The 12,500-nt window shown below is 39.1% G+C and overlaps 1 protein-coding gene across 2 annotated transcripts in view; it reads left to right on the top strand.

Moving 5' to 3' along the window:
* The window catches only part of LOC147470441 (uncharacterized), a 34,453-nt gene extending 29,818 nt beyond the window's left edge, over positions 1 to 4,635 (top strand). For both annotated transcript variants that reach the window (XM_086544863.1, XM_086544864.1), the window contains exons 6-7: positions 1,322 to 1,372; positions 2,915 to 4,635. In XM_086544863.1, the coding sequence (XP_086400989.1) occupies positions 1,322 to 1,372; positions 2,915 to 2,992 (129 nt within the window). In that variant the 3' untranslated portion in view covers positions 2,993 to 4,635. The remainder of the gene's footprint in view (positions 1 to 1,321; positions 1,373 to 2,914) is intronic.
* The last annotated feature ends 7,865 nt before the right edge of the window (positions 4,636 to 12,500 follow it).

Genomic DNA, 12,500 nt, shown 5'->3' with positions numbered 1-12,500 from the left:
GACATGATATATCTCTTTATTAATCGTCAATTACTAAATAATACACCTTTTCTTGTTCTTCGGAAATGTGTGAAAAACCAATTCTGGCCGTTCATGTTTTGTGACATGGCACACGACACATGGTATACCCTTTGAGACCATTTTGAATAAAAAGTGAAGTTTCATAAGAGTAAACAAACAGACGACACAACTTGGACACAACGCCATCTATTGTTCAGATATCACACTAGCAGCTGATCGTTGGTGCTCACAGCCCTTTTGGAAGCTTTCCTATCTTTCATATATAGTCTTTGAGGGGGTAGGCTTGTCACGATAGTTACACAGGTGAAAAAAATTATATTATTATCATACTTTTTCTTACCAATACTTTATATGAGCATACTACGTTTGGAAAATAATATCTATATTGGATATATTAGGCATCATTGTCCTAGACTTGGATTACAAACACTTTTAGGAAAACATGGATTCTCTGCTGATTTTGAGTTTGTTTACCTTTTGGCGGACTTTTCGAAGGAGAGTGAAGTTAAATGAATGGTAAAAGTTGTCAGGAACGTAAAGTTAAACTATATAGTTATATGAAATATGTATACATTAAATCTATATGTATGATATATTAAAGATACGCATATATGTACAGTATATACAGAGACAAAATAAGGAAGATCTATTCATAAACACACGATCCCTCTCATCCCGTTTGTTTTGATCGAGCGTAGAGTGAATTACCAACGGCGCGTTCGTGAAATGGTTGTCAGTTCTTTAACTAGGAACAAGTACAACGACTGATTCATACCAAAATTGTACTATCTTTTGTTAGTGCTACCTATGATTGTAGTTTCTCTGATGAATTTGTCGTTTGGACAGTGCTATTCATCCGAAACATGTTAACTTTGGAACGGTTGGTAAACCTGAAGCAGCTGACACAAAAGTGCCACGCTTTTGCGTCCTAGATTACCGCCTTCGTGACATGAACACAACATGGACACAACATGAACATGAGATGGCCACGACACGCAGAAAACGTCCAAGAATACGGCTGCTAGTACCATCAACTATAGAGACGATACTCTGGAAATCACTTCCGCTTCCAGTCCTGTCTTTGAACATTTTACAAATAATATAAAAAAATATGAGGTGTTTCACTATAGCGTGAAGCCTAACATTGCAGATAGTATACTTCGCATCTTCATTAAATAATAAGTTTTGTCACCAAGCTGCCACAGTACTTGGTTTTAATCAACACGCTTTCATAATACCAACTTTCGTTATGTTTTGCAGTGTTGATATCTAATAACAATTTTCGTTTTTCTCTGTTTAGAAGACAAGAGAGGAACAACAGCTAACCGAAGGCCGGAGGGATAAGGAAAAGGTAAGAAGCTAAATATTTCTGCAAACGCATTGCACACAAGCTTATGCAGGGTCAATGCTTGCAAATATCTTGTACTTTTCCTAAAGTATATTAGCGACTGTCATGTGCAATCACAATCATGTAACCTATCCACTTCTGAGTTGATATATTTCTTTTGTAAATAATAAATCAAGGTCATCAGTGGTAGGTTGAAAATAGCAATGCTATGGTTGTACGTTTCCTATTTCTGACAGCCATACAGCTGGCACTGTAGCTACTTGGGAGGAGCTGTGACCAATGGGTGCACTTTTTCTCTCTTGCTCTCTTTCGTAGTTCGAACTTACTCTTGATGGGGGCAATCGAGTCCAAAACCTGATGATATCAATTAAAACAAGAAGGAAATTCCAAATTTGATTGCAAACGGATTGTAAGTTTTCTATTGGCACCATAACCATAATTACACACACACACATATACACACACACACGCACACGCACACACACACACACATGTATATATATATATATATATATATATATATATATATATATATATATATATATACATGTGTGTGTGTGTGTGTACACACACATGTGTATATATATATATGTATATATGTATATATACATACAAATATATATACATATACATATGTATATATATATATGTATATATATACATATACATATATATATATATATATATATATATATATATATATATATATATATATATATATACATACATATATACATGTGTGCACGCACACACACACACACACACACACACACACACACACACACACACACACACACACACACACACACACACACACACACACACACACACCATTTTGGGTATGTAGAACTCCTACTGTGGGGTTTTCTTGCCACATTCGTGCAGTAAATAAAGATGTTGTTTGGGCTGGCTATTTGAACACGTGGTGTTGTTGTGCGTCTGCTAATTTATTCAGAGAATTATATTGATATAAAATGATTTACACTTCTGTTTCAATGCAGTTAAAATATATAGTCTTCATAATGGAAATACATACACCTGATAAATGGTGTAACATAAACTAAACATGTCTTTCTTGTAGTAAATAAGCGTAAATTATAAAAACATCAAATATTGGTGGAACATAGGAAACATTACGTATGTCAAAGAAAACGGACCCGTCGTTCGGGGGAACTTAACTAAGCTTTTTATTCCTAAATTTAACACCTACGTCCCTCCTCCCTGAAATACAACAGTCTTGGACTGGGCATGAGTGTGCTACAGACTGTATACGTTTGATTTGTACTAGAAGCAGTGGCTATACAAAAAAAGCCTACCCCCCACACGGTTTATTTTTTTCCTGTATGTTTGAGATGTTTGCCTGATAATATTATGCATTTATGCTTTTAACTTTTATTCTTATTGTATTTTGTAGAATTATGTGATTTAATAATTGTTCAAATATCTGGATAAATGTAAACCTTCACCCAACACATTTTGTTTTAATAGTATCTTTCGATGCATATACAGAGTAGTACGTTATATCAGTCTCTCATTCTCTTACAGAAAAGTATGGAACCTCAGCCACAGCAGGATGAAACAACAATCTTTATTTCTCAAAACGGAGTTTGGGATTTTTACTGAACGGAGGTTACCCATGATACATTCAATAAACCCGAACTAGATTTTTCGATCAATAGGGATACAAAGTATAGGTTGCTTCTGCACCTACTTCCGTTCGCTCCGCCAAGTGTAGTGTTTTCATCTGTTAAAGAATCAATGCCTGAACCTATCTATTATGTATTTTATTTCCTTACTGGCATATTATATTAATAATGCTATCATGATGTAACATTTGTATAACTTTATATAGGGATACTATACAACACTATCATACGATTACATTGATAGTATCGTTATTTTGATTAAATCATATTACCATATCATAATATACCAAAGTAGTCCTCTTAAGTATTTGTTAGTATGATGTTTTTGCAGTCAGTTAATGGATTTTTCTGACCTGTAACTAGGAATATGCACTTTTTTTAAAGACAGAAATGAGAAAGTAATCGGCTACTAGTATTCTTATTATCTGGTGCACAAATAACAAAAAAGGCATTTTATTATTTACCCATCTTCACTTTGATGGCACGTAAGTTGGTGTGTTTGTATACGCGCCTACAAATAGTATATGCATGGTTTTAATGACTATGCTTTGAACGCACACAAGTTCCTTATGGTAGGTTTACCATTACTTTTGATTTACTTTATGATATTTATTGATTTAGGTTCGCATGGTTTGAAGTGATATATTCTAGATTGCATTAAGATTAGACAATTATGATTATCATGCGAAATGATCCCTGATATCGGTGCAAGAAGTGATCTTACAGTTTAAATTAATAATCATATCTATTTTTTATGATTTCTTAATGATTTATTCTAGGTCATATTTATGTAATGCATATAAAATTGACATCAGGTGTACAATTCTCTTTACATTATATGAATTACAAAAGAATTTACCGCCCTGCATCTTGAAAAAAACATCTGATTTGCAAAAAGTTACTATTTGTATGTTTAACTATACGAACATAAAGTTTCCATCATGGACCAAGTTTTTTTTTCAAGAAAAGAGTGAAAATTTTTCCTATCATTTCATGTAATGCCCAAAGTTGTGATGTCACGGACTACTGTAGTTAATAAAATAGATTAGAACAGTTTAAGGATAGATAAAAGTGTGTCTATCCTACCTTAATTTATACCCAAAATCGCTCCGTGTTTTCGTGTAGGTCAAGTTTTTTATAGACCAAAAATATATTGTGTTCACCCGAAATTAGGTGTTCAGCGTCATATCCAAAATAACCAATTCTGTTAATGGGGGAATTTAATTTTAGTTATTACATCCCTGTAAAGTAGATGATTTAAGTAGAATTTACATGTAATATAGGATGTATATATTGTATATATTATGTATTAAAACTGGATTAATAACAAAAACACTGTATTATAATTTTGCCTAAAATATCATATGTTAGATTTATGGAATATTCATAACGCAATAAGAATTGTTATAGGAATGGATTTCAAGGCAAGGAGAGGAAAACAAGTTGGAAATTAGTTGTTGTTTTTCAAGGAAGAAAAGAAGAACCAAGAAAGAAGAAGAAGTAGAAAAGGAAGACAAGAAAAGAAAATCAAGATGGAACTTTAACAGGATGCAGATTTATCTCTTGCCTTGTTATTTTTCTTTGTTAATAGACTATAAGTATAAAATGGATAATATTTTTTATCCTTTTTTCAAATACCTCTAAGACCGATAATTTGAATGTATTTACCATACTGAAAGTACTACGATCTTTAGACATACTGGGGAATCACTGAGTAACGTAATGTCTTTCTTATCAGAGTGACGTTTCCCGTATAAGGGAATTTACAGTTTGTGAGAGGGGGAAGCACGGTGCAAAACATACTACAGAATATTTATGATTCAATTTAAGATCTGCAGAGGAGTATGAAAACATATTCAAATACTCCAGTTAAATTCAAAGATTTTGAATGTGCTTGAATTTAAAAAGTGACATTTATATATACTGCCTGTGCGCCACAAGGACTGAATTGCTGATTTGCTCTAAGCCTTGAGTTAGCAGCCACGTTCCGATCAGTGACATCAGTCAGTGACCAGCACCTGCTCCAAACCTACCTGCTACAGCTGAAGCTATTTTGAAGCCTCGAAGGAAGAAGAAGAAGAAGCTACAAGAACTCTTTTAAGGAAGAGTCTTAATCTACAGTGATAAGTGGGTAACACTTATAGCAAGAAGAGAAGAATTACTTGGATTACCTGACCTAATCCCAAGTGGGCACCACTTATGCCAAGGAGTTGACATCTTGAAGGAGTTGGCATACTAAAAGAGATCCCTTCATAGTAAGGGTTTTGACACTCGGCTCTCTCGAGCCAAGCACCTCGGTGCTACAAGAGATCCTTGTAGGCACACACCTGTCCCCCCCTGTCCTTTACCACCACTTTTCGGCGTTAGGATAACACCGTTTGTTTCCGAAGGCGAACCCTGCGGTTTACCCGGCGAAGGCCGGGGTCTCAAAGGGGTCCCTTAGTTGGGATACTGGAGGAAACACTCGGAGGTTGCCACCTTGGTTAGGCTTAGGGAACGGCGGCAGGCCACTCTAACACTCCTGCCAACTCTAGTTAGACACCGTCTACATAGCCAACCTGGTTAGGCTCCTCAGAGGTTGTCAGAGATAGGAATTAATCTGACAACTCAGGCAGGACTTGGACCTTTTGCAGTGGTAGGATCGAGCTATGCGTTTGGAACAATGGCTTCGACTACCAAGATTAAAGTAAACCTAGATGGCATCCCGACTTTGACTCGAAAGCAGGAACTGAACTCTCTGATGTTTGGAAATGGCATCCATTTCTTGAGAATAATTGATGCAAGGAATGGCTACACTGTTTTGCCAAAGACTCTGACTGATGCCGATAAGATAATGTCACCAGAATTCCGACGAAAGCTTAAGAACTCAGGCTTTGACCCCCAGATGCCCCTTGAGACAAAAGCTAAGATGACATTTGTCGTAAAAAAAGTGGACTCGTACATTACAAGCCACTCTAATGAAGAGATCAAAGAGGAACTGGTAAGACAACTCAGCCTGCAAATCGATGAAGTCTATAAGATGCCAGAACATGGAATTAAGATTCGATTCCATGACATGCAGACAGCAAAAAAGATCAAAGACCAAGGACTGATTCTGTATAATTACACCATAAACCCGGCCCAGATCGAAGAAGAACGATTCACTCGAGTTATTCAATGCATGAATTGCTACGAATATGGCCACACAAAGGGTAAATGCACAAAAAAGAATGCTGAAAAATGCAGTGAATGTGGACAGACTGGACACAGGTTCACAACATGCAAAAACACCACCAAAAAAATGCCTAAACTGTGGAGGCGAACATAGGACACTCTCTGGTAGCTGCCCTATCAGAAGGAAAGAGATGTCAAAGGTAGAAGAAAAGAAGCAAGAAGTACAAGCACAGAAAGAGTCCAGACTACTCAGTGAAGTAGTACAGAACACTGCAAAGGCTACAGCAAAGGTCGAGAAAACGATCGAAAAGACTGCCAAAGCCACAGCCGAAATTACCAAGACGGCTATCAAAGAGACACAGCCACCCATTATGCCCAATAACCTGGCTGTCCAAACCCTGATTGCCTTAATGCACGCTCACCTGGCCAACCTTGCACAACCAGGCTTCTTTGCAGAACACCCTCACATACTGGGTTACTGGTGCAGAGGGCTCTTCCAGTGGCGGCATTTCTTCTTCAAGAACTGGCAGTTCTGGCATTTCTTCTTCAGTTGCTTCTTTGGGGGCTTCTGTGGGTTCTGTAGGGAGCATTACCCTCAGGATGCCTGCCGAATTCACGTCATTTGGAAGGTCCATCTCAGGGAGGTTATTTCGCCTCAGGATGCCTGCCGAATTCACGTCAAGCAGAATCAATGTTATTGAAGAAGTTGAGGCCATATTCACAGCATCAGTTACAGGAGACCGATGATGTAAGGAGGCAACCATGAAGAGGAGAACACTAAAAGAAGATTAAGTCAAGAATGAAGAAGTAAACTTCAAGAGGACCTGTAATCAAGAAATCAAGAATCAAGATTTTTAACACCTTTTAATCCAGACTACAAGCTAACCCACAGGGCTCCACTTCAACGTCAAGCACAGCACATCATGCATAGCAGTGAGAGGTGACGTGCGAGGTTGGCGATGTGCAGCGTGGGCAGAGCTGAGGAATGTAACCCCCCCCCCCCCCCAAAAAAAAAAAAAAAAAAAAAAAAAAAAAAATAGCCTGCTACGTGTTCTGGTTTCTGGCTGCCTCCCGAGGGGTTGACCCGGGGCTTTGTTCAGCTACTAAGGGTGCACATGCAAGCTATTCTCTGACTTCTTTCTCCTGGTCTTACAACTTATCTTTTCTCCTTTCTCCACCTTTCTCAGCTTTCCTTCTATCACTTTATCTCCTCGCAAATTTCATTTCCACTATCTCTCCAGCTCCCTTCATCACTTCCTCTTCACTTTACACACTTCCATTATTCACTTCAACTTCCTTCTCCTCAAGACCAATCCTAAATAAAAAGCTAATACTCTCTTCACTGTACTTAACTTTCCAACTCTCACTTTATCTCCTCCCAAGTTTCTTTTCACTATCTCTCCAGCTCCTTTCACCACTTCCTCATCCGCTTTCTCACGCTTAAAAAAAAAAAAAAAATTGGTTTGTTTTACTAAGTTAAGATTTGATAAAAATAAAGAATCCTTATTCCTAACCTCAACCCCAAGTTCCAGACCCCTTCCTCCCAACCCTCTTCAACTTACCCTCCAGATAACAAGAATACTACTACAATCTACAATCAACCTAGACTTTCCCCTTCCGACCTGGCAGGCCTCCCTGAAGGTTTTGAGTGGACATGGCACCTCAAGAAAATTAACAAGTCAGACAGGGAGTTTCGTCCTCCCACTACTATAACTACGACTTTCCTTCATTTTCCTGACTGTTTTTCTTCATCTCAACTCTTCGTCTAACTTATCTGTCCCCTTCCACTTCGGTGGGAGTTCCAGTTTGTTGTAGCCACGTTCCGGTGCTATATAAAGTATATATGAGAAAAAAACTTCACGACGTATTATGTAATTAACAGGTTTCAATGGATCTAAAGCCAAATTATTTATCTCTGGCTGGGAGGAAGTACAGCTTTTGACTTTAAATTCTTTATATTCTGCATCTTCTGAAGACAAAGCATCATAAGATTCATTTCTGCTACACTTGTAAAAACTGGAGCTAGTACTTCATCTAAATGTTATCAGCCACGTTCCGGTACTATATAAAGTATAAATGAGAAAAAACTTCACGACTCATCTGATGTAATTAACATATTTCAATAGGTCTAAAGCCATTATCCTTTGCCTTTCTGCATACTATCAGCATCAGAAAATTGATAAGTAACAAGTACTAATTTCCATTATGGAAAGTTGACGTAAGGTGGTGTAATACTATCCAAATATTTGGCTAATGTTTTGAAGGTTTAAACGCTGAAACTGGGTGACAAAACGAAGTGACAGCGCAAGCATTATTGTACATAAGAGGTTATGGTACATGGCCAAGCGCTCCCCCTCGTCCTGGCTATGGCTACGGTAAGCAGCAACAAGATTTACATACTTTTCTTGAATAGGAAGACCTTACTAGGTGACCTCTCCCCCCCGTCCCCTACTCAACACGGAACGGTAATATCTAGCAAAAGTGGAAAGTTTTTATGGCCTTGATTAAGGTCATGAATGAAAGCTATCAGACGCTTAAATCATCATCATGATCATGAAAGGTAATCAATTTCTATCATATACTAATGAATTTATACAAGTCTTAATAAAGATTGGACTGGACTGGACTGGAACCTCCGCCGAAGTGGAAGTGGGACAGATAAGTCTGATGAAGAGTTAAGGTGAAAAAAATTAAGGAAAGTAATAGTTATAGTAGTGGGAGGACGAAACTCCCTGTCTGACTTGTAATTTGTTGTCATGTCCACTAGAAACTCAGGGAGGCTTGCCAGGTCGGAATGTGGTGACGAAATCTTGATCTTGTTGATTAGAGTCTGCTTGCAGTCTTGAGGGTGAGTAAGAGGAAGAGAGTGGGGAGGAAGTGGTCTGGATATTGTAGGTTGTGGTTGGGGTAAGGATGATTTATTTTATTTGATACTATATACATATCCCCCCACCCTTCTTCTTCTTTCTTTATTAAGGAAATAGTATTTTTTTTTAAAGCGTGAAAAGCGGAAGAGGAGGTGGGTAAAGGAGCTGGAGAGATAGTGAAAATGAAACTTGGGGGGAGATAAAGTGAGAGTAAGAAAGTTGAGCACAGTGAAGAGAGTATTAGCTTTTTATTGGAGGTCTGCCAGGAGAAGGAAGTTGGAGGATAAAGTGGAGGTGCGGCCTTGGCAGCCGAACAAAGCCACGGGTCAACCCCTTGGGAGGCAGTCGGGATACCAGAACACCGAGCAATGACTATCTTGAATAATGGAAATATGTAAAGTGAAGAGGAAGTGATGAAGGGAGCTGGAGGGAGAGTGGAAATGAAATTTGCAAGATCAAGTGATAGAAGGACAGCTGAAGGAAGGATAAAGAATGCATGTGCGCCCTTAGTACCTGAACAAAGCCCTGGGTCAACCCCTCGGGAGGCAGCCAGATACCAGAACACCTAGCATGTTATTTATTTGAATTTTTATTTTATTTATTTTTATTTCTATTTTATTATTTTATTTTAGTACTTAATTCTGAAGCTCTGTTCACGCTGCACTTCACCGACCTCGCACGTCACCTGTCACTGCTATGCATGATGTGCCGTGCTTGACGTTGAAGTGGAGCCCTGTGAGTTAGCTTGTGGTCAGGGTTAAAATTGTAAAAAAAATTCTTTCAGGTCCTATTCTATTCTTCTGTCTTGCTGATCTTGAGTAATGTTCTCTTAATTACTGCCTCCTTACATATTTATCGGTCTCCTGTGCCTAATGCCGTGAACATTGTCTCAACTTCTTCAATGCCATTGATTCTGGTGAGGCTTTTGGGCCACCAGGCATGTGTGCCTTCTGGACGAACGTTGAGGCGATTGTAGAGCTCCTCATCCTCATCTTGGATTCTTGTCCATCTTCTTCTGGCTTGATGGTGGAGTCTCTTGTTGATCGCCTCGATCCTTAGTCTTGAATGGATCTCTCGTGCAGTGACTACTTCGGGAAAGTGAATATTCAGAATCCATTTGCCTGCTTGGTTCTGATTAGTCTGTAGCTTCATCATCTGCCTTCTGGAAATGGTGTGGTTAGGCACTATTAGGTATTCCATGATGGGCCGCAGTAGGGCTTTATAAATGTAGAGCTTAGTTTCAGGACTCAGAGTCTGGAACCTTCTGATCTGGCCGAGCTGATGTTTTGCTTTCTGTGCTCTTTCATTTATGTGAGGGAGAATTCCTCTTCTGCTAATTGTCAGCCCTAGTATCTTTCCTTTGTCGCAGTAGTCGACGGCTTCCTCGTCCACTATCAGATCTGCAGTCTTGAATTTGGCCACAGGAATGACTTGGAATTTTTTCATGTTGGTTGAGATCTTCCACTGTCTTTCGAATCGATTGATGGTCTCTATAGCTCTGGCAGTTCTGAGTGCCATCATCTCGATTGACCTCCCTTCATACTTGATGATCTGGGTGATGTCATCGGCATACATATAGTGACTGCTGCCATGTGATGGTTCAGGCAGATCTGCTGTATATATGGTGAACAGTGTCGGTGAGAGGCAGCTTCCCTGTGGAACTCCACTCATGAGGGGAATTGCTTCGCCGACTGTATTGCCGACGACTATTCTTGCACTTCGACTTTCGAGAAAGTCACATAATAACTTGGTCAAGGGCGTCGGGAGGTTCAGCCTGATGATCTTAAGTTTCAGGCCTGTGTGCCAAACTTTGTCGAAGGCTTTGGCCACATCTCTCAGAACCACATTGACTTGGTTCCTTTCGCTCATGGCATTGGCGATTTCTTCATATATGATTTCAATGGCTGTTGATGTTCCTCTGCCTGGTCTGAAGCCATGTTGCCTGGGATTTTGCAGATCGTTAATCTCCAGGTGATTTCGCAATCTTATGTTCAATATCTTCTCAAAGTAGAGATATGGGTCTGTAATTCTCCACTTTTCTTGGATTTTTCCCGGCTTTTGGAATCATCCTGATTCTCGCTTCCTTGAAGTGGTCAGGGAGGTAACCAGCAGTGAGAGAGGCATTATATATGTTTGCCAGTCTCAGCAACATCTTGTTTGGAAGATTTTGCAGGATTGTTTTGTTGATCCTGCTTTTGCCTGGAGCAATTCTATTCTTGAAACTCTGAATAGTCAATTTGACATCTCTGGGGCTGATCTTGGTCATCAGTGGATCTGTGGGATCCACTCTTGTCAAGTCAGAAGCAGCTTCTGGATATAGGAGGTGGATGTGCCTTCCTATTTCCTCTATGATGGTCTCCTCGAAATCACTGTCAAAGTTTCCTTCTTCTTCTTCGGTAATTCGGAAACAATTTCTCCAGTAATTTCTGAACAGGATTTCTTGTTCTTCTTCTTCATGAATCTTCTGATCCTGTTCGTTAAGGAGGTAGCTGCAACTGCTTTCACTTCTTCCCATCAGTTTCTTTATTCCTGACCAGAAGGACTGTGGATCTTTTCGGTCCCATTCCACTTTTCTAACAAGTTCTTCCCACTTGTCATTTGCTGTTCTTCTCCATTGGTTAGAGAGTTCTCTTTGCAAGGTTCTGTATCTTGCTCTCAGGTCTTGTGTCCATCCATGAATTCCTGCATAGTGCTACAGGTGATTCGACTGTATATTTAGCAGTCTTACTTCAGGTGTTAGCCTTGGATGGGGGATAGTCCTGTGGTTGCTCTTGGGTACATGATGCTTAAGTGCAGCTTCAACATCGCTGTACCACTTTTGAACTTCGTCATCAATATCTTCCAATGTTGCAGTCCTCAAGTTGGCTGCAGGCTTGGACTGGAGCTCATCCTTGAATCCTCCCCAATTAGCCATATGTATATACACGTATGTGTATGTACATTTATATGTATGTACCCTAGCCAAGTGAGAAACACGAAAAGGGAACACACTAGCCTACATGGTGACGGAAAACAAAAACAAAAACAAAAGAAATCTTATGCTATTTATATACATAACTGAACAATATGTAAGAGTAACTATTTATACACGAAATAAATCACGGGAAACAAGGGAATTCAAGCTATTTAAACCCGCACCCACCCACTTAGAATGCCAGCGAGCAACAAAGAATCAAAAGCCCAAAAGCAAAATTCTCAAAAGCACATAAGGAAAGCACCAAATATACCCAGCAAGGGGTTACGCCCCCCATCTTTCGTTTATCTCTTACTACTATTAAATTTTAGGTAGCTAGCTACTTTCTTAGATCTTCTTCTCCTCCTCCTCTTCGAGAATTCAGATTCTCTACTTTCTTCTCTTTCGTTTCGTTTCAATGCTGTACTTCAGCCCATGTCGAGAAGGTTGTTTTCCTCTACAATGCTGAATGAATTACATATGTTATTTATATGAATTATATGTGTTATGTT

The sequence above is a fragment of the Penaeus japonicus genome, unplaced genomic scaffold (assembly GCF_977035675.1).
Source record: "Penaeus japonicus unplaced genomic scaffold, GWHDUDI00000001_assembly GWHDUDI00000015, whole genome shotgun sequence".
Lineage (NCBI taxonomy): Eukaryota > Metazoa > Arthropoda > Malacostraca > Decapoda > Penaeidae > Penaeus > Penaeus japonicus.
This window is presented reverse-complemented; position numbering and strand designations above follow the sequence as displayed.